General features: G+C 44.2%; 1 protein-coding gene across 1 annotated transcript in view; it reads left to right on the forward strand.

Annotated features, from left to right (window-relative positions):
- Nucleotides 1-23,257, forward strand: part of LOC119149536 (putative Polycomb group protein ASXL2) — a 61,526-nt gene that overhangs the window by 12,977 nt on the left and 25,292 nt on the right. The window contains exon 2 of the mRNA XM_037390801.1: nt 20,028-20,110. Within this exon, the coding sequence (XP_037246698.1) occupies nt 20,028-20,110 (83 nt within the window). The remainder of the gene's footprint in view (nt 1-20,027; nt 20,111-23,257) is intronic.

Raw genomic sequence — 23,257 nt, forward strand, 5'->3', positions numbered from 1 at the left:
CCTGATTTTCAAAGTCATCTCTTTATCTTCATGTTGTGTGGGTGATTCAAAAGTTGGAGCTCCTTACTGTTTTCTGCTGCATCTGCATGCAGGTGAGCGATGAGCCTTTGTCTTCTGCACCTCCTCCTGCCTTCTGTCCCTGCGGACTTCCCACCCCTTGGCCTTTATGTGAAGTCTTGTGAGATAGTGGCGTCTTGCATAAAATCTGCTTATCCCTCTCTTCCTTTCACCAAGAAACCTCTTGTGTATGCTGTCTTGAGCTTTCTCTGCATATTTGTGACTTTTTTTTTGGCCCGTGTAACCAGACAAATATTAGAGCCCTGCAGTCCAAATAACACCTTGTAGTTGTCTGGGTTTGTGCTGATGCCACCCTAAACCACCAGTAGATCTGCCAAGGAAATGGGTGGTCCTGGGGGGTCTGCTTATCCTGACCAAGTGGTGGTGGCAGGGCGAAGATTGTGACATATCTGTCTCGTGCCAGCACACATGGAGAGCATCATTGTTATGTGCTACTTGTACAGGAATATGGAAGAATGAGAAGGTGGGAGAGCTGCAGTTTCTTGGTATAAAGCATACCGCTTAGTTTGAAAGCTTTGCCTAGTGACTTACCAAAATGCTGTGTTCGCGGCTTGTTGGGACTGGGAGTTACTGGACAGGGAAGAAGCCACCCCCTGTGCTGACAGATTCAGAAGTTTGCTGCTACCTGCTGTACGCCTGCTTTTTTTTTTTTTTAAGTTGTATTTAAATGTCCAATCTATTTCCAAGAGTGCTCACCAGCACTGACACGTAGGATTTGGTGACAAGCACTTCTGCTGCTTGCTTCCCCTATCAGTAGCAAAATGGATGAAGAAATGCAAAGCCTTGCTTGCAACGTTTAAAACAAAATGAGAAACAGAGTAAGGTTCAGCAACCTTACCTCTTGTTGCCGGCTCTCCCAGCCAGATGGGAAGGTATGCAGTAGTGGTTTTGGGGTGAGACAGACATGCCTGAGCACTGACTTCAGAGCAGCCACTGGGGCTAGCTGCCAGGCAGTGTGGGACCTTGCCAGCACTCACCAACTCTCTCTTACAGTAAGAAGAGGGACTTCTGCATTTCGGGGTCTATCAAGCTGCATTCAAATGAGATAGAGAGGCTTCTCTTCTGAGAGCTTTCTCTTCAGAAGAGAAAATGAACTAGGTGAATAGCTTCATCATCAACCTCAAGTTCAAGGGAGGGTCTGTGGCATCAGTTCTCACTTCAGGTCAATAAGCAACAGATCTCCCACTGCGTCTTCACTTTCTGACAGATGCAGAAGCTGAAGTAGGAAAGAGAAGCCTTTTTTCCAGCAAGGGTTAAAAAACCATAAAAGATGGTAACTGTCTTACTGCAAGAAAACAGGTTGATATTCTGGCTCTAAAGATAGGACTAGAAATTTCAGAAGTTGGAGTAGCATTGATATTAGTTTGGTAATCTGATTTATTTTTTAAAGACTCCTAACTATTAGTACAAAGTGGAGTTTTAAATAAGGTTTTTTGCTTGTGGTTGGCAATAATATTATTCAATTGGTGCATGTTCTGGTGACTTCAGTTAAGCTGGTGCATTTAAACAACTTTAAGTATGGTTAGCGTAATGATGTTCATGGCTAAAAATGCTTTTCGGTTGGACAGTTTGTAAATACCTGTCCAGCAGGAACAATCGGTGATGTCTGTTGTCAGTGTTTTTGCTAAAAGGCTGGCTTTCTCACCTCTGGAAACAGTGCAAATGAAGTTGGTCTTTCCAGATCATCCTTAATATGAACTTGTTGACTCTGCATCATAGCACAGGCACCCGAGATCTAATGTGCAGGGTAAAAATAGCTGCAGTGGCTTTGGCTTGTAGTGTGCTGCTTGCAATTGAAAACCAGCCTGCAAATGTGTGCCTAACATATTTTGTGTATATAATAGTGATTTTGCATTCAAACCCTATCGCATCAAATGGTAAAACCTAGAGAGAAATGCAGTAGTCTAAGTAAAGGTTAACAAATCCATAAAAACTACACCAGGAAACTCAATGATTTAGTCTGTACCACATGATGTCCTGAATGTTTCTTACTTTCCTTTTTTTTGGACTCTCCTTACCTTAGTAGAAGGATGAAGCTGGGCACCATCCCAGGCTGGCACCCACAGGAAATGCAGTTACCTGCTTCCTGCAGGTTCCTGTGCGATCTTTGCAGGTCAAAGACTGGTTTATGAGCTGTTCAAGCTGTTGCTGCTGCCAGGTGGGGAGGTGTGTGTCAGCTGCCCTTGTGCTGGCCTCTTTTTTTTCTAGTGCCACATGAGTGTGTGAAGCAGCTTGGCAAACTCAGTCATAAAGCTGTTCTGTTGTTGGTTTTTTTTAATTAAAAAAAGTAAAATTATTTTTAGCTCGGATTACATCCCTGATCTTGTTTACCACTTTGCCAGCCCACGTGGTTATGCAGCCTGGAGGAAGGGAGATGTGCCAATGGTGCATGACCGTCTTTCAGCATCACTGGGGACACTTCAGCTCACAGAAGTTTGGTGTTCTAATAGGACACTCGGCCATTTGAGACAAATGCGGTTTCTTGGCAATAAGTGAAATAACTCGTCAAAGTTCAGTAGCTGGTTGTGTTGGTTTTAACATGCCCATGCTTTCATACACAAATACTGAAGGCTTTTCCTGGTAGACCTGGTGCGCTGCCCGATTCAAGCAAGATTTGGCTTCAGCTTAGCTCTTTGCCCGGTGCAGGATGGCTGGGCTGAGGGCTGGTTTTGAGACTTCCTTGTTGGGCTGCTACACAGGTTCTAGGACTCTGACCTCCTTGGTGTTTGCTCTCCAATTGCATTGACATTTATTTTCTTATTGGGAACCAGTGACCTGCATCAGACCGGCACCACCTCGTTGCCTGTCCCATGATCTCCTTTAACTAAATGTAGTCACTACTACAGGGCTTAAATTTGAAATATCAATCTTGTTTCCACGAATAATTATTGGGAGCTTAAGACTATTTATACTTGAAAGAGTATGTATGTGTAAAGTTGACAACTTTGTAGTATTTTGTATCTGAACCCTGACCTCTTGTGTTGTGTGGATGAACCAAAGTGTACAGCCAGGAGCACTTCAGCAAGTGTTGCTTAATAATCGTCTCTTGCTAATAATTGTGAGCTTCTTGTATCATTTTTAGAATACTACTGTGTCACTCCTCAGCTGTCTCCAACCTTTAGAGATAATGCAGAGGAGTTCTTTTGGAAAAGGCCACTCAATTTCCACTGATTGGCTTCTGCTGCTCTCCCATCTCCTGTGTTATTGCTGAATGCGTGTTGAGCACCAGCCCTTGCCTCAGAGCTGCTATTCCACTTTTTCTGTTCTCTGAATTCAAGGATGCAAGCTCCAGGTCCAGAAGCTTTGAGTTGTTCTGTAGGGAGAGTCACTTCTGGGTTTTCCCCACAGAAATCTGTCCTAGGCATCAGGCTTCTCCTGGTCTTTGAGGCTGATGTAATCCTGTTGAGCTTCTTTCAAACTGTTTGCTCTCAGCTTAAAGCTGAGCTTATCAAGCATCTGAGTGGGAGTTTTGGAAGTTGGGGGGAGCACAGGGTAGTCTGCAGGTCACGTCTTTTGGTTGAACAATTTTTTCACAAACCCAGAAATGGTTTCCTCTCAACCATATCCTTGAAATGAAACGGTCACCAATACAGACAATTTTGGTTCCTGCCTGCACTGTGTAGTGGTGCACAACTTCAGACCTGTGTCCCTGTTCTCCATCACCTCTCCAGTGGTGTATCTTAGCAGAAGCAACGAGCATCCGTGGAGCCACTGCAGCAGCGTAGCCTGGTGTCCTCCCAAGTTTGTATTGTGCTCCAAGTTGTGTGGCTGCCTGACTGGGTCCCTGAGGTGGAAAATGGCTATTGGATCTCACCTCTTCAGGCTACTCTTCAAACACGTTTAAAAAGGTGTGACACACAATGCTCCTAAGTGCCACATAAAATGATAACATGCACTGGCATTAAATGGTGCTTGGTTTCTAGTACATGGAGTTGTCCATTCCTTCTTGACCTTGCCTGTGGTTAAAACCTTGAATAGCATTTGGCTAATTGGATGAGTAGAAAAGATACTGCAATCTAGGTCAAGTCCTTTTAGTCCCCCTCTTCACTCCTCTCGTTACTGCCAGAGTGAAACAGTATTTTGCATGCTGCCTCTGCCCAGCACACTATTCTGGAGTGACTGACTGAAAAGGAATTTCACATACACTTTGTTTTTTTTTTTATAGCTGACCCACTTCACCGTAAAAGTTTTGCATTGCATAAAGATTATTTCTTGCTGAAGGAGTGTATAAGAGAATTTGCAGCTATGGCTTGCTTCTGTAGCTGCAGCTGGAATTCTCCTCCTAGAAAGGGATGGCCAGGAGGGAAGAGGTCCAAGTAAGATAAGAGGTTGAGATGTGACCTAATGAACAGCTATTGCTGCTTGATCCTCCAGAGCATGCAGTGGATGGAGTTAATAACTTCAAGTTGCCGTGGATTCATGGCTTTTATGAAGTTTCTGTTTCTAGGAAATTACAGAATTCTGTTTCCAGGAAGAAGCCCAAGTGTAAGTGATGATTATGTTTACAGTGTTGGGTTGCCCAATTTTAATTCCCCCTTTATGTAAGGGAATAATCAACAGCAAGAATTCCGAAGTGCATTTTTACCAAAGCTTGCTGAAAATGTTAATAGACAAAGGTGCTCTTTCACATCCAGTCTTGGAGAATCTCTTGCTTAAACCTTGATGGGCCAATTGCTGTAAAATATATATAAAAAAAAAAAACACAAAACACAAACCAAACAAAAACCCGCAGCCACTTGAAACACAAATTTCCATGAGGCTTTTATTCTACAGAATTTTGAATACTGGCATGATACACTGTCAGAGTTCCATGGGCAGACCTTACTCTGATCACTTTGAGCTTTCTGATATTGAAAAGTACAGCCAACTCTTACTTCTGGCAAAGAAGGAGCAATAAAAGAAAATTTAACAGTATCACCCAGTAAGAGTTTTGTGCTGGACAGGTCTGGGGGAGGGGATGTCTTTTTTTTAATTCCCTTAACAAGGGTTTCAGCTCCTGTATTCATGAATGATTCATTGCAGCCTTCTAAGGAGCTGCTTGCCTGTGGTGTAACTGCATTTTAGTGACGTGCATGCTAATTTGGTGCCCTGAGAATGCTCTGGAGCTATTAACTAGCCTTGAACCTTGGTACCTGTGAATGAAGGTGTTAATTCATTACATATGATAAATGGAGTGGATTCCCTGTTGTCATAATGTTCATCCTTCTTGCCTTGTAATGTTCAGTTTTGTTCAGCAATTACTAAATTTCCTGAAGATCTTGCATTGAAACTGGAAGGAGCTCATTCCTGATGTCATCTCTGGGAAGAGACACAGCAGTGGAAGCATTCAAAGCCTTGTTTCTAACCTGTAGTTTCTACAGTACACTTAATTTTCTATTAGCTTTTTTCATTTTGGTATTTAAAGATGGAAAGATAGCAACCTAGTGGAGACTCACAGAGAACTTGGTGCTGTGGCACTTGGGGGTGGGGGACATGGTTGCGCACTGTTTCAACAAAACTTAATATGGATGCTGTTAGTATTTCTGAAACCTAGTACTACTGTTTTGTCAGAATACCAGACCATAATGAGAACTGTAGAAATTGTTCATACAGAAGGGTGTTGAAAGCTGAATTGAGAAATCCTATCCTTCCAACTTCCAAGAGCCCCAAATAGCCAGGCGAGGCAGCAAGGGGATTAAAAGGCAATGGGGAAGGCTTGCTGACAGGTAAGTTTGAAATGGCTTTGCCAGAATTTATTTTCTTGCTCCATTGTTCTTGCTAGTAGCTGGTCAGATTCCCAGATGCTACAGGTTTATTCTCAGTAAAAATTAGGGGCTTGCAATATGAAACAAGTAACAGGTAATTAGGAAACAGATTGCTTCTGCATCAGGTTTAGCCTAATTACAATCTAGTGGGTTTAGAGATGATTGAATGGGCAGTTGGCATCAGGAAAGGTTGACCTCTGGCAGGTTCCCCGTGCCTTGATGGCAAGGTGGTGATGCTGTGGCACTTTGCTGGAGCGCTGATGAGTTCGGTGGAGTTGAGCAGTACAGAAACCTTTTATTTTTTAGAAAGTTTCACTTAAATGTTGGAAATACTAATAATGAAAGAGTACTGATGTGGGAGTAGGGCTACTTGACAACTTTCTGCAAATGATGCACCACGGGCCAATGCATCCTAAGATGCAGGACTTCCCAGACAGGCATCTATAGAATCATAGAATGGGTTGGAAGGGACCTAAAGGACCCAAGGGACCTATCTAGTTCCACCCCCCTGCCACAAGCAGGGACCCCTCCCCCCAGCCCAGGCTGCCCCCAGCCCTGTCCAGCCTGGCCTTGAGCCCTGCCAGGGATGGGGCACCCACAGCTGCTCTGGGCAGCCTGGGCCAGCGCCTCGCCGCCCTCACAGGGAAGAATTTCTGCCTCATCTCTCATCTCCATCTCCCCTCTCGCATGTAAAGCCATTCCCCCGTGTGCCATCGCCACCTGCCCTTGCCCAAAGCCCCTCCCCAGCTTTCTTGCCGGCCCCTTTAGGCACTGGCAGGAACATCCATAAGGTACACTCTGATTTTGTAGAGCTTTCCGTTACACAAATAAGAGGTGAGATGAATATAGGTGGGGTGTACCTAGAAACTGTATGTTCTGCCCTTTGATCCCCATCATGTGCACTGGTAGGATGAAATCCAAATAGTATTGCATTGTCTGCATCTGCATTTATGGGATGAAGTAAGCCACAAAATGTCGTGTGTGCCAGGCAAAAGAGTAGTAGAAGCTCCTTGTGTTACTGTAATCTTCACGGGGATGTTTGGCAACCTTGTCAAATGCAGGCTTGATGCAGCAGTAACGCTGTCTCTCTGATGGGCTCCTGACTGCATGCAGTGAACTTAAGACCTGCTCTTTGATTTTGGAAACAAGTATTGGGCTCAAAACAAGTAGAAGAGCTTCAGGGGTTCTCAGGGTGATAGCTACTGAGTGGGGAAGGGAGGAAGATGCAGCTCTTCCTCCCTGTAGTTATGATCCAGCACAGAGACCACTGCTGATGCCCAGACTCTGAGATCTTTTCAGCTGAAGAAAGACCTGTTTGTTCCAGAGCTACTTAGCAGATGGAGATCCTGTCTTCCCTCTTGTTTGAAGCAGACTTGGTTGCCTGTGTTCTTCACACACATTCATTTAAATTAGTTTTGCAGCTTTTACCATCTAAAAGTGTTCCTGCCTCGAAATAATGGATTTTTCATCTTTCTGAGTTACAAAGCTATCCTGCAGTAACTCATCCTTCCTAGAAATAGAACTACAGAAGATGCTAAGGGTAGCGCGTTCTGCTCACTGGTGAGTTGTAATAAGCTGATAACTTTCACAGCTGAGTTTATTTTCAGTTTGAATTCAGTTAGGACGTGTTTCTTTCAAAAGTTAAATGGCTGCTTCTGTCCTTCCCTCCCCACTAGTCCTGCTTCCGAAGGAAGGCTATGGATTTGCTTTGCATCCCTCAGACTTGCTTGCACTTAGTTGTGGAAGCAGGTATGTGTTTGGTGGTGGGCTTTGTTTTGATAGTCAAACTGCGAATAAATGTTTGAGAAGCAGCAGTAAAGCTCAGGGGTATGCAGTCAAGTGATGTATCCCAGCATTTCACTGGTAAGAAGTATTTGATTCCCAACAACTTGGTCCTGTTTGGATTGTGATATGGTGGTTAAAACATGAGGAGAGTGGAGTTGTAGTGACTACCTAATGGTGCAGCTTTCAGGATGGAAATCTCTGCTACCCAGAGCTTTGTTCATAGGGAGCAGGCGGAGTGGGGAATGGGTTTAGTTAATTCCCATCTTGTGGTAGCCTAAAGGGGTTCACTTTAGTGTCTCTCTAAGCTCTAAAGGAATAGTAGTTTTATTTTTCCAAGTAAGAAGCTATAGAAAATGTGAAATGTAAGGATCCATAAATTTAGTCTGCATCTTTTTTTTAGGAAGAATCTAGATGAAGCAGTGTATGTGGAGATTCCTCCTCGGGTAAGCCTGGATCATCAGCTTCTGACTACATCTCCAGGTTAACACCCTTGCTCTTACTGACAGCTGTTGACTAAACACAGAGGTGTAAGGGTTGAGGTTCTCATTGCTTTCTTCCTAGGCTGTTTTCAGTTAATCATCAGTTGACTGATATAATCAGAGCCCTTTGTCTTGCTCTGATGCTTTAAGATTATCTTCCTGTGTTTTCCCCCCTCCTCTGTTGTCAAAGGATTGAAGAAAGGAATAAAATCCAAAATGGGGAGACTATCTGGTCTGTCTGGTATGGTACAAGAAGATAGTGTGACAGTTTTAATGCTTGTTAAACCAGAGATGTAACTGTAACCCAAGATTTTCACCTGCTAGAGATCTTGGGGTGCAGTTTAGAGGATATAAATTCTTGCAGATACACTGGTCAGTTTGCACCCACGATGTACAGGTTGCTGTTCGGCATTTTTCAGAGCAAAACCTGGTCTGTACCAAAAATTTGTGTGAACAGTCACCCCTTTTGTTCAGTTGGTGTCTCATTTACAAGTGTGTGTTATCTTGCAGCTTGGCCAGCACAGCACATGAGAATTGCTGTAGCTGTGGGGAATTCCTGTTGAGATCAGACTGCTGTTACATGGGGCTTAGAGCAAGAAGAGTTGTTGGGTTTGTTTAAAAAGATGTCCAAAAATGAGCTGAAAACTTTGATGTAGAGATGAGATGGGTTTGAGGTTAACAGTGCTGGAAAACACATGCCAAACTACTCCCAAAGCAGCCATCTCGTGTTTAGGGGTTGGTTGGTTTGTGTTTAACTTTTAAACATCGCCTATTTGCACTTAATGCTGATACATCAGCACACTGATTCATGTAGACTTCTATTACATGGGGTCTGTCTTTTTTTTTTTTTTTTTATGGTTTCTGCTCTGTAGCGCAGGGGTTGCCAGCCTTACCAGAGGCACCGCTGCTGGTCACTGCATGTCCTCTCTGTGGTCTGGCAACTGAGGTGGAGGCAGCTCCCAACTGTGGGCTGGGCACCTGCGAGATGATGGGGGCTGGCATGATCCCCTCTTTGCCTGCATTCCAAACCCTGTCCTCCTACTCTGCCCTGCTGCTTGGGACCTGGTTCTCCTCATCACTGACCTGAGCAGCAAGTTCAGATTCATAGTACAAATATTTCCCTTTAAGGGCAAGAGGACACTTGCTTAAGGGCAAATCCTTGTCGTAGATGGAGATGCTGGAAATCCTGGAGTCTCTGCATTTTGTTCTCACAGTCAGGAATGTTGGTAGGCAGCACAGCCAGAGCACAAGGGTTCCTCTGGTTCATGTTGCAATAGCTCAACCTGGAAGCAGAATATGGACTTTGGTTTTGCAGAACCCAAACCCAAATAAGAGATACGAACCCTGAATTTCTATTGTCAAATTTACTTTCCTTTTATAGCTTCTCTTGGCTTGAAACATCTTCCGCTTGGTTTTTTTGCTGTTTTTATCACACATTCCAGATCTGCCCCTCTGTGTTAAAGGGATAATGTAATGACAGGATTTCAGGCAGCAAAGAGCCCTAGCTCTTACTGGTATCACAGAATGGATTGGGTGGGAAGGAACTTTAAAGACCATCCAGTTCCCACCCCCCCTGCCACGGGCAGGGCCCCCTCCCCCCAGCCCAGGCTGCCCCCAGCCCCGTCCAGCCTGGCCTTGAGCCCTGCCAGGGATGGGGCACCCACAGCTGCTCTGGGCAGCCTGGGCCAGTGCCTCGCCGCCCTCACAGGGAAGAATTTCTGCCTCATCTCTCATCTCCATCTCCCCTCTCTCATGTAAAGCCATTCCCCCGTGTGCCATCGCCACCTGCCCTTGCCCAAAGCCCCTCCCCAGCTTTCTTGCCGGCCCCTTTAGGCACTGGCAGGTGCTCTAAGGTCTCCCCGCAGCCTTCTCCTCCCCAGGCTGAGCCACCCCAGCTCTCCCAGCCTGTCGCCACAGCAGAGCTGCTCCAGCCCCTGAGCATCTCCCTGGCCTCGTCTGGCCCCGCTCCAGCAGGTGTATATTCTGTTGCCTGTGTTCAGTCTCTGGTATACCTAAAACGCCCTTCAGTTCTCCCTCTTAGGTAAAGAAACATGTCAGTCTGCTCCAACAGTTTAGATGCAACTGCAAATGTAATTTTTTTTGTTGTTGTTCTGTAAACAGCCTGGGTAAAATGTGTTTTTGCTTATTGGGCTGTAATTTGAGGTGCGATACAGTCTTTCCCTTTTGCCAATGCTTGTAGATCAGTGATATCTGGGAAGTGTGGAAAAACGGAGCTGCTCTGAAGAGCAGCAATTTTTCATGTATTTTGTTGGAGATTGTGTTCTGGTGTGGTTGGCTCATAGGGGACTGTCTCACTTTTCTGGTCTGCTTGATATAGCTGCCTACCTTGGTTCTGAAATGTAATGCTTTGGATTTAATTGCTGGTGGTGAGAATAAATATTTCATACAGTAAATACTGTAAGAGTAAGAAAGCTGCCTTTCTTCCAAGATGTAAAGTTAGGAAATATCTTTTCTTCTGATCATCCTGTTTTCTTGGAAACCTTCACAGAAACCAGGACGGCTTCAGGGTGCAAGGCATTGCGTACTGTAAAATAGATAACTCTGTTAATGGGTTTCCTTAACAGTGAGCCAACTAGAATATTTCTACACCTAAGGCGGCATAATTAGATCATCAATGACATCATCTCAAGTGTATGGCCTCACGTATATTGAATGCTGACACTTTCCAGTGTTAATAGCTGGGTTCAATTAAGGAAACTTTTTCAGTACCCAGTATTGGCACTTGCTGGTTTGTTCTTTGGATTCATCTTGGCTAATGCTGAGCATAGTACAAAGGTAGCTTGTAAATCCTGACTCTGAATTTTAAAATGCCCCTCAAATTCTGTTATGTGGCAGATAGTAGTAGTTTTTATTTACACACAGTAACCAAGAAAGGACTTGAAAGATCTGATACAGGATTAAAAGGGCAGGAGAGAGAGAAGTTACTTAAGGTGTATGTTTTTTTAAGAATCTTTTTAATCCTTATACCTGGTTCTTCTGGATCAGCTTGTAGAGCAGCACAGCGTTATTACTGCATCTGAAGATGTGAACTGCTTTGCTTATCTAAGTAGACTGAGAGTTAATATTAAACAAGTTTCTTAAAGAGCATGAGATGACAAGCGTTATCAGGATAGTGTGAATTAATCTTGGTCCTGTGTAGCCAAAGCTAGTTTTAGCTGTTTCACCTGTGGTGGTGGTTGCCCCACAAGAGAAACTTTGATCCTGCAGTGCAGGATTAGCTCAGGTTAGCAAAATCAGTGAGCCAAAATACCATGGGGCAGTGCCTGGTTTAGTGTCACTGGGCTTTTGTTGGCCTCTGTGTCCCTTCCTTAAAGGCAGTTACAGACAGAAGTGTGCCTGTTGGGTTCCGATATATGTGAAGCAGTCCTGCGGTGGTGTGGCTTATGCAGACTTAATTGGTCATTAGCCCTATTTGGGGTATTTGCAGAGCTTAGCGTGCTGTGCTGCGTAGAGTTATTTGATGGGGCGGCTGTGTGCCTTTGGGAAATGAGACTGGTGACTCGAGTCCCCTGACCACTTTCAGGGGTGGGTTGTCCAAGCTGTTTGTTTCTGGTTTGTCCTTAGATCTGGTCAGGGATCAGGCTGCACAGGAGATCTGTGTGCTTTGAGGTTTTGCGGAAGTATCTGACCACTGTAAACAAGTCTCTAAATTCTCACGCAAACTTTCTGCTGTTAGAAGCAGCTATGGCTGCTCAGCCAGAAAAGTTGTTTTTCCAGACGAGCTTGTCTAGACTGAGTTTGAGTATCAGGCATGTGTCCCAAATCTTAGACCCTTCTCATGATTTTGTTATATTTAAATCATACCTAGTTGCTTAGTAGTCACCAGATAAGATGCTTTCAGTAATCCGAAAGCCTTTAGACAATGTTCCTGTTCGTGCTTTTACAGCAATGGCAGTGTTTTATTTTTCCTCATTGAATGTTTTCTTGAATCTGCAGATGATGAAAGTGTTTGCAATGTCTGTCTTCCAGGATAGGAATAGTGAATGTGAGGACCCTTTCCTGCAGTTATATCTTACATGTCAAAGTTACAGGTAGCTGTTTGGACTGAAATCCATACAACTTTTTTAATCTTCCTGACCATAACTTGATTTCTTTTGTTACACTTGCAACTTCATGTGCTAGTTTCTCCAGTATTTTGAAATAAAGAATGAGAATGCTAAGCTTCCTGAATATTTTTCCAGTTCTGTATCCTCCTCCCTCCTTCCCGTGTTTCCAGTTACCATAAGTGAAAGTCTGAGATCTGCTGCATAGCTGGTTAGCCTACATGGAGTGCTGCTTCCGTAGATACTTTCTGAAGGCTGTTTCTGTCATTTTAAGAATGTCTCTATTGTCTAATCACATTTGTCTATTGCAATAGTGTCTTGCCATCTGTTATTACCTATTTAAAGAAAATTCTTAAGAAAAAAAAAACTAGTGTGGAATGATTCTTGTTTCATTTTTTTCTTCAAAATATTCTTCTAGCTGTCTTTGAGTGAAATTCTTAATCCAAAGGTGTTGACTTTATATTAATGTCTTCTATGAGTTTCCAGTTCCATGCCATGCGTTGCTGAGCCCTCACAACAGCCTGTGGGAAGCGGTTCACAGGTTGGCTTGGGAAATGCCTCCTGCAGATTGAAATGGTGGTCAACTAGAAAGCATGGGGAACGTAGCATTATGTGGTGATGCTTAACCTCAGTCCTCTAGTGACTAAATCATCATCTTTTGATTGCTTGAGGAATGTCTGTATCATAGAATCACAGAATAATGGAGGTAGAAAGGGACTTCTGGAGACTGTCTAGTCCAACCGCTCTGCTGCGAGTGGGGTTCCTAGAGCATTGTCTGGTCCAAGGGTGGAAGCCCCATCACCACCCTAGGCAACCTTGTCAATCATTTGACTGCTGTCAGAATAATGATTAAAAAAACCCCACCAAAACCAAACACCAACAGAAAAGACCCCAGATGCCACCACACTCAACTTGTGCCTGCTGCCTCATGTCCTTCCAGTAGATACTGCTGAAGAGTCTGGCTTGGTTTTCTTGACAGCCTCCCACCAGATGCTTATACACATTGATAAGATCCCCCTGGGCCTTGTCTTTTCCAGGCTAAACAATCTCGGGTCTCTCGGCTCCCCCTCATAAAAAAGATGCTCCAGTCTCTTAAAATGATATCTGCTGTTTGCTGGATTTTCTGCAGTCTGTCTGTGTCTGTTGTGAACTGGGGAGCCCAGGACTGGGTGTGGTGCTTCCAGTAGGGCCTCACCAGTGCTGAGCAGGGAGGAAGGATCACCTCCATCAACCCACTGTCACCGTTCTGCCTCATGTAGCCCCCAGGGCCAGTGGCCTTTTTTTGTCCGGGGGTTCATGGTCAACAAGGGATTGTTCTTCCCCAGGTGCAGGACTTGGCATTTCCCCATGAACTTGAGTTCAGCCTGTCAAGGTCCCTCCGGGTGGCTGCACAGCCATCTTGTGCATCAGCTGTTTCTCCTGGTTTCATACTTGGTGACTTGTTGAGGGTGCACTCTGTGCTGTCATCAATGGAAAACAGTCATGGACCCAGTAACAACCCCAGTGTTTTGAAAGGAGGTGTGTTTTTTGGTTTTTTGTTTTTTTTTAAACTGCTTGTCACCAAAGAGCAGATAGGCGGGATTATTTGCTACCAGATTATGAAGACTATTTAAAAGTCTTTCCTTGGTAGAGATGGCAGAGTTCTGTTTGTTTGTTTTCAGAAACTCAAACTATATTGTTAGCAGCATTAATTCCATGCAGTTTGTCTTTATTGGCATATTGTGGGGTGGCGAGAGGGGCAAAGTAAGTCTTCTCATCCATCTGGAGTCAAGAGTCAATGAAGGGTCTAGATATTGGGAGCTCAGTCTTCTCTCCCAGCAGACGGGCAGCCTTTTTGGGCTGCTTGTGTGTTCCTGAGTAAAGGTCTCGAGATACAGATTTGTAATATTTTGAAGTCAGCATTAATAGTTAACCTGGAGTTACAAACGCTTCTCTGGTGCATTTGAGAACAGGTCATTTTGTATTGATCTGTTTTTGCAGTACCCAGACTTGTGGCAATACATTAGCGGCTCTAGCAAAATGCCGCAGTTCTATACTTAGAAGCCACCCAAGAGTCATGTCCTCAGATGAATGTTCTTGTACATCCAGCCCAATGGAAAATAAATCAGTTTGCACTGTGATCTGACAGGTAAAACTGTCTTTCAAAGATACTGATAGATAAGAATTTTTAAGGTGTATCTGAGCAGTATGTCAGATCAATAAAGTCAAAAAAATCTATGTTGGATGCATGATGCTATTCTGTAGTTAACCATGCAGAGCTATGAACTTCCTTTGCAAGACCAACAACACGTGATCCTCAGTTGCCTTTTGACAATTCTACTGATACGTTCTTTGGTGTTGTAGGCTTCCTGTTCAGAAACGGCACATTCAGGCTGCAGAGGAAAAACGAGCAGCTCAAATCCCATTGTTAGCTTGCTTCAAGGGTGTTGATAGCTGTCACCCAGCAAATCCGTGGGCTTCTATTCAGTGCTGTGGTTGTTACAGCCTAGTGTTATTCATGTGTGTTCCTCAAGATGGATAATGGTAGGCAAGAAGAAAAAAAATAATATGGCTGTCCTTACTGCTCGAGCTCCTCAGAGCATTTCTAATCTATCTTCTTCCTGCTCTGTCTTGTGTTCTTTGGTGTAATCTTATAAAAGAAAGTTCACCTTGACACTGGAACTTTAATACCATCAAACTGAGCTAGCGAAAGTGTCTGCTTACACAGCAGGCTACTTCAGTTCTTCGGCTGGCACACCGGTGGTGGTGATGCCATGGTAGGATGTCAGTTCCTGCGGTGGCTGAGCACCCCACCAACAGTTTGAGAGGCCTTGTCCCAGACAAGACTGCAGGGAATGCCTCGTGCTCCTTCTGGAGGCCAGGATTGAAGATGATGGGAGCTTCAGGATTCCCCACCTGGGATGGGGTAGTCCTGGTTATACATACAAACTGGGGGATGAGATGTTGGGGAGCAGCCCTGTGGAAAGAGTTCTGGGGGTTTGTGTTGTTGGGAAGTTGAATGAGTTCACTGTGTATCCTGGCAGCCTAAAGAGCCAGGTGTTCCTGGGGTGCATCAAGCACAGCATAGCTTGCTCCTAGAGGCGGGGGGTTGTCCCACTCTGCACGGAGGTGCAGCCCCACCTCAAGTTCTGTGTGCCGTTCTGGGCACCTGCATATACAGAGTACATGAAACTATTAGAGTGTGTCCAGAGGAGGGTGGCCAAGATGATGAAAGGCCTTGAGGTGAGATTTTCAAGGAATGCTGAAGTCACTTGTCTTGAGCTTGGTGAAAAGGCTGAGGGGTGACCTCATCTACAGCTTCAGGGTGGGCAGCGGAGGAAGAGGTGCTGATGTTTGGTGACCAGCAACAGGACACAAGGAAACAGAATGAAGCTGTGTCAGGGGATGTTGGCTGGACATTTGGAAAATGTCAGTCACAGGCACAGGCTCCCCAGGGAAGTGGTCATGGCACCAAGCCTGTCAGAGTTAAAGGAGCATCTGGATGATGCTCTTAGTCATAGGGTTTAGTTTTAGGTAGTCCTGCAAGGAGCAGGGAATTGGACTTGATGGTCCTCAGGTCTCAATTCTGTGATTCACCGGTGAGCATGGGCTCTGCTGGAGTTTCTGGGTGAGCCACCTGTGGGAGGAGGTGAGCAGATGGTGCAGCACTAGGAAGACAAATGGGAGATTAACCAGTTATTTGCTGAGATGCTGCAGTGCAGCAGCCCAAGCCCTACACTGCTCATGAGATAAAAAAAAAATATCTTTAACGCTTGTCAGGGGCAGCGTTAAAGATGGAAGTTTTTCTTATTTTCAGCAGCAAAGAGTAGTCTTCTGCATGAAGATGTTTGGATGGCAACCAAATACAGGGTTCTGGCAACAGAAGAGGAGCAGTCAGTTCTGATAGACTGGCAAATCTGGGGCTGGTTGAGCCTGGTCTGTGGGTATGACCCAGTGCCACCAAGAGGAAGCAGCTGGTGATAATGGCTGGAGACATCCTTCAATGAAGGACTTAGGTAGACTTGCTGTTTTGGGAAGTTTGTTGTTTGCCAGGAAACTGGATCCAGGATGTTATGGAGAAGTTGGTAGAGTTCTTCTGATCTGTGGACTATGACCCCTTGGCACTCATGCAGGTTGGCACCTGTGAAATCATAAGATAATCTCATTGGAAGAGATCTCAGGAGCTCTCTAGTTCAATATTCCCCTCAAAGCAGGGTCAGCTTGAGGTGAGACGACATTGCTTGGGGCTTTACCCAGTCAGGTTTGAATGAAAACCTCCAAGGATGGAAATAGTATAGCATGTTCCATTTCTTGACTGTCTTCATCATGAAAATTTTAATCTTTGTACTTGTTTGACAGCTCTCTAGTTTTACCTTTTACTTGGTGTCATCCTTCTACTGAGCACCATGGTGAAGAGTCTGGCTCCGTTTTTTTTTTAACTTTCTCATAGGTAGAGGGAAGGCTGTTAAAATGTCTTACCCTCAGCCTTTTTTCCTTTCAGCTTTCTTCAGCCTCCAGGGTGAGAAGTCCTCTATCTCATACCTTTGTCTTCCAGGGGAAGTGGTCTAGTCCCCTGAGTATCTTGGGGGCCCACTGCTAATATCCTTTTCCTCCCCTCCGACCCTGATTTCAGCATTGTCCCTATATTGGAAATGGAGTAAGATCACCCAAAGCAGACCTGTAGCAGATAAAATAAAAGGTCAATGCCAGGCCTTGGGAGTGAGTTTCAGAGGTCTTGGTGGTGTCTTCAGGCAGTCTCCTAGACCCTGCTGGTGAATGGGAAAGGCTTAGGCAGGAGGTAAATGTTGTCTGAGCATCAGCTTCTGCCTGCACAGATAGTGTTTATAGATAGGGTGGATTTTTTTATGACCATGAGGCTCTAAGGAAAGAGGACTGATGGCAAGAGATGGGATCCATCTGATACAGATGGGCAAAAGCATTTTTGCCAACACAGTTGCTAACAGCGTGGAGGACTATAAACCAGTCTTGTGGTAGGATGGAGACTGAAAACTGGAAGCATAGGATGAAAAGAGGTGCTTGCATGTCTGTGATGAGGGAGCCTCTTCCGCTTCTCCAGAGAAATTCTTGCACCTCTCCAGCACGCCCATGGGCCAGCCTGAAGTGCTTGTATGTGAACATGTTCAGTGTGGGACATAAGGGATTTGAGGTCTGTGTGCAGTTTAGATGCTAATAGCTTAGTTCCTTCTTGATCGGTTCTTGTTACATGCAGAGCCTTGATGTTGGTGAGATTAAACTCATGGAGGGTGGATGATTGGAGTGCTTTAGGTGGAAGGAGAGATGAAAAACGAAGACAGATTTGCCTTATGTGCTGAAGAACAGCTTTAGGAACATGCAGAGCTATGGTGTGTAACTGGTGATGACTTGATTGGGAGCTTTTCAGTTAAGTTCAGAGGGAAGGGTGACAAAGGGGGACATCATGGTGGGTGTTGGCTGCACCATCTGATCAAGAAGAAGTAGTGGCTGAATCCTCTTTAGACAACTGGAAAAAGCTTTATGAAGGGAGAGCTGGTTCTGACTCTGCCCTAGCATCTGCTGGAAGCATGAGGTGATACAGGGCACAGCTGATCTAGGAGATTTCTGGAATTGTTTGAGGACAACTTTTTGAGGCAGGTGCTGGACAGAGTGAAGAGACCTGATTGGTAAGATGTACAGTGGTGCACAGTGGCATCTTCGGCTTTAGTGACCATGAAATAGGAGTTTAAGTTCCTATGGGAAATGAAGAATGTGAGTAGAAGGATAAAAGTGCTTGGATTTGGCTTGTTCAAAGAACTGATATGGGGGATTCTACAGGAATCTGTCCTGTAGAGCAGAGAAACCCAGGCGAGCTGGTTGATCTTCAAGAGCAACCTTCTCGGAGCACTGGAGTGGTCAGTCATGATTTGCAGGAAGCCAAGCAGGTGTGGCAGGAGGCCAGACCGATCCTCTTGCTGAGCTCAATTACAGGAAAAGTCCTATGGAAGGAAGACATGAGGACAGGTTACCTGGGAGAAATACATAGAAGCATCCTGTGGGCACATAAGGATATAATTAGAAAAGCTTTTCTTCCTTTCTGCACTTAATGATGAGATTCTGTGGTCGAACACTGTATTAACTCGCATTGTGGTTGTGCCTAGTGAAAAATTAATGAAATGTGCTATTGCATCTCTAGGTGTGAGCAAGATGGGACTTGTCAGGAGCATGTCCATCTAGTGAAAGTCAAGAGGGAAAACACAGTGCCCAAGAAGAAAAATGCGCATGTATTTTTTTTTGTGTGTGTGAGAGGGAAAATGCCCTAAAAGTTCATTGCTAATGGATCTCAGCACTGCTTTATTTTTCTTCTGATTTCTTGTGCTAGCTGCAATGAAAAAGTTGACGCCACAGCTGAAAGTTGAGATAAACTTAACTCTTCTTGCCCTCCATGCACTTTCAGCTGAGGCAATGCTGAGTAAACATGAATTTGGAACTGATACAAATCTAAAAACTGGTCTGACTTCCATTACTCTTCAACCACCGTAATTTAGTATCCTTTTGCTGTGGGCATCCTTAGTAACAGTACAGCTAGAAATAAAGTGGAATGAATCACTGAGGCTGATACCAGTGTGAGTGTAAACAAATCCCCCTTAAATCTGTTTTTAAACTCACTTTTTTTTTTAAATATATGTGCTACTCGGCTATTCAAGAAGTCACTAAAACTGGAATGCTGTGCTGGTGTTCAGTGCTCCGGAGGATGCTTCGTTGCAGCCAGCCAGCCTTGGCAAAAGGTGCACACCAGGTTTGGAAATAGCTTAATTTGCTGTGAAAGTCAGGTTTAACAAGAGATTTAACATAATGAGGATATGTAGGCCTTCCATTTCTCTAAGCAGAGGTGGCAAGGTCTTCTCAAAGAGAGCTAAATCTGTAACCATCAGGATAACTCAAATGTTCCTGGAGGTGATAAGGTGCAGGGGTTTAGGAGAGGCCATATATTCTGCACAGCTGTTGAACAGAGAAATTTAAATGACTAATTTCTTTCTGTGAAGTTACTTGTAGGTCTTTGTACTTAACATGCTGCTGGTTTGTTCTCTGGTTAAAGACGTTAAGTCAGAACTCAGGGGTTGTGCTGGGCAGGGGTCAAAAGCAGATGATTAAGAAGGAAACAAGGCATTTCCTGCCCATCCCCCAGCACAAATATTGCTTAAAATATCCAGATGACACATTGTAACTGGCATTTTGGTTTATAAGTCTTAAGCATCTCTGGCTGCTCTTGTGAATTTCTGCATCTTAGCCCTCCTGAAAGGGAGGTGAGTGGTGCTTAGGCACTGGGTTGTGTTTATTGTGGGCTGGGGTGGGTGGTGGTGGATTTGGCAGTTTGATGTGGGAAGCATTTTTGTAGACTGTGTTTAGGAACTTTAAGCCTGAACTGTGTGCAGAGAATTTAAAAGAATCCTAACAGTGTTAAAACCCAGATTTCTTTAAACTTTGTTAATACTTAACAACTAAACTGATCAGTGGTTGTTTCAACTTTGCAAACCTTAAGGATTTGGGTTTTGGAAGTTTTGTATCTGAGGTACCTTGACAGTTCCTGAAGCATTCCCAAGTGAAGCTGATGATGGTTATGAAGGCTCTCTGTTACTGTGAAGCCTTTAAATCTCCAAGAAGCTTTATCCAGGGGCAGTGCATTTGAAAAAAAATTTGGGAGTGGCACTAAAGCAAGTGCTTTAGGCAGTCTTCTAGGGCCTCTTTGCCCCTTAGATCCTTCAGATGGAGGGAGTGGAAAGGAGATGTGGGAAGGCCAGTAGGTCTTCCTCAGTTGTATCCTTGGAGAAGATCAGACTGTTAAATGTAGTTTTCTGTCCAGTTAAACATTAAACCGAAAGTGCAAATGAGTAACTTCCTCTCGATCTGCTTTTGCTTGCCAGGTCCTGGAGAAATATCCTAATACACCTATGAGCCATAAAGAGATCCTTCAAGTTATCCAGAAAGAAGGACTTAAAGAAATCAGGTGAGTTAAACACACATACCAGTATGAAACACATTCATACTTTAGTTCCAGCCTGTTTAGTTTACTGTTAACTGCTATCTCGGGGGGGGGGGGTGGGACTAGAATGTTCCATACCTGCAGAATTGGAGTCTAGGTCCCATTTGCAAACCAGCTTTCAAGTCACTTGTAATTTTTATCAAGGAAGATAAAAAGTCATAAACATCATAGATAAAGGTCATACTTAATTTCCAGGTGTGCATGAGTCTGGTCTGCATCTCTTATAAACTAGACCTTATCAGGTAGTGCAGACTCCAGGTATTGAAGTAAACCTAAATATTTTTTATTTCATCTTTTAAAAAAATAAAAGTGGGATCGTCAGTGTAATTGAAATGATCTAATGCAAAACTTACAGCTACCAGGAAGTAAAAAAGTAGCCTCGCTTACAAATCCTTGAGCAAACTTCATGCTTTGTCCTGTTTTCTTTAGAATTATCTGGAGTAGTGAGTGGTTCCGTTTTAGAGATCTTCCTGTTCCCCCTCCACCCCCCCCCCCCCCCCCTCCCCGAGGAGCAGACAGAGTGGTTGGTGTGCTGGGTGAAGAGGAGTGCCAGCTGGGGTGACACTGATCTGCTTCAGAAACAGAGCAATGCAGCTAACAACTCTTAAACTGCTGTTACTGTAGCTTATTGCTTGAATCCCCACTCATATATATTTCCCAGAGATGGATAGGTGTATTTGCTGAGCTAGGCAACACTGAAGGATGAAGCATTTATACGTCTGTTTTCTTGGAGCAAAGAAAAGGGGAGGGAAAGAGAAGATGGGGTATACCAGTTCGTCTGTTTGGAAATTAAACAGCCGTCCTGAATTTCACTTAATTATATTTTCCACTCCGCTTTGCCAGTTGAATACAGCAATCAGTCTGCTTTGCAGGAAATATCCAAGGGCCCAATATGCTGTCAATGATGACATCTTCTACTCAAGTTGTGGACAACCCCAAAGACTGTTTGCTTTTTGGAAATGTGAGCTTATCTAAAAGCAAGGAAACCAAACATACTCATTTAGCTCTTAGGGAAGTGACAAAAGCGTAGTTTAGTTTCTGCCCTGATGATACACTTTGCTCTGGGGCAATACTACAGTCAGGCAGATGAAAGGTTTACCAGCCTTAGGGCAGCTTCAGCATGATGTTAAATACTATTAATCCATCAAAGTCATCTTCATAAACAGTAACTGCACTCATCAGCCCCTTGTGCATGCCCAAGAGTGGAAATGCAGTTGTCTGTACTGGTGGTCTCACTGATGGTAAAACACAAGTCCAGCAAACATCCAGGTGCTTAAGAGGTGGTGAACCTTTTTAGCAATTCAGAGTGCTTTTTTTGGGGCAGAACCTTAGGCAGGAGCATAGATGTGGCATGAAAGATCCAGTCTCTGGCTGGCCAGGCCAGATTTTTAGACCCAACAGGAAAATACAAAAAGCAGACCAGAAATGCCATGGTTCCATATAGTCCTTTTCAACCTCAAGTCCTCCTTCTGGAGTTGCTTTGGGGATTTAGCCTGAGCTGATAGTAAGTTGTTTTCCTCTTGAAAATAGCTGCCGCTGAGCATCAGGACAGCACAAATTCTTCAGTAGCTTAAATCCCAAAAGATACTTGTGGGAGCAGTCAGATGTGAATCTCAATTTCTCTAGTTCCACTATCGACCTTCTTGACTTAGCCACCACACTCAGATGCTGTGTAGTGGTCTTGCCCCTGACATGTTAGATCAATGTAATAAAGCTTTATTTAGGTTAAGACCTAAAAGGCTGTTGGTTCCTAAACAATTCAATTCCAGTTAGTACAAGCAGTATGTTTGTGGCTGGGTTTGGCTTCTGGTAAGTCATAGCCTGTGACAAGATGGGCTTAATGCAGATCAGCATTTATTAGAGGCAAGATCATGTTAGTGAAGGTATGGAGGCTGTCAGTAGACCATGTTGAGCTTGCCAGATTTTGAGTCCTCTTGTGTGGAGGTTCTGGCAGGAAATGGTGGCAAAGCCAGTGACAGCAGTTCCCCTGTGCTTGGTTGCCTTGAGACAGCAGGCAGCTGCAAGACTCTTGGTGTGGTGAAATGGTGTGCAAGTTTGCAGGCAGGACGTGGGCTCTCCTGTTAGCACGTGCGCTGAGGCATTTTGAGTTTTTTTTAATTGTTTCTCAATGCAATTTGCTTTTAATAAACAAAATTGCAATTTTTTTGGGTAGTAAATGACTGCCACAAACCACATAAATTTAAGCTCTATCAGCTTTGCAGTACTTCGGTGTTTGTTTTTTGTTTTTTGTGTTTTGTTGTTTTTTTTTTTTTAATTCAGCATCTGTTGCCTCAAATCCTTAGATGTTTTTAACTTCTTTAAAACTATTGTCTTTCTGAAAAACAGAAATTTAGAAGTGACAAATTACTATCCTACAGATGCACTGAAATGAGACAGAGAATGGGGAGCCCAGCTAGTGTCCAGCAGTCATTTTTTTCTGTTTGGCCGTGCAGCCAGTCCATCTCACTTCTGCTCTAATGATTCCTGGCGTGTCCTGCCACTTGGCCAGCTGCTTGGGAGGAAGCTTGAGGGCATGTTGAAAGAGTTTTAGAGGACTTGAAAGCACTGGTACTGTTGTAGAAGATTTGGAATTGCAGGGAAGAAGGGTGGCAGCTGAGATCAGTGTGGAATAAACAGGAGTGATGATTTCTGCTATGTGCAGGATAATGTGTGGCTTTTTTGGACAAGGGTGGGTATTTCATAAGATGGAGGGGGGTTTGTAGCAATACAGAAACCTGGGATGAGACTGGCTGGGTCTTGCCTGTATTTATAATTTTATCCTAGTACTCAAGTAATTTTAATAATGAGATTTTTTTAAAGGTCAACCCAGGACTAGTACTCTGAAGTGTCAGTTTTGGAGACCCTAGGGCATCCTGAAGCTAGAACTATACTTTTCGCGTGCTCTGTCATCCTAGTTTTCTCAATCTGCTTGTTTTGACAGGCTGCCCTAATCCTATGAGATCCTTTCCTATCTACAGGCCACTGCTTGCTAGATGCAAAAGTAAAATACATTGGGATAAACACTCGATGAATTGGCAGTGTAACCATATCTGGCTCTAAGATTAGTCCAACATCCTATATTGCCTAATCTCTGTTGGCAACTGAGCTTGG

Source organism: Falco rusticolus, chromosome 6 (genome assembly GCF_015220075.1).
Source record: "Falco rusticolus isolate bFalRus1 chromosome 6, bFalRus1.pri, whole genome shotgun sequence".
NCBI lineage: Eukaryota > Metazoa > Chordata > Aves > Falconiformes > Falconidae > Falco > Falco rusticolus.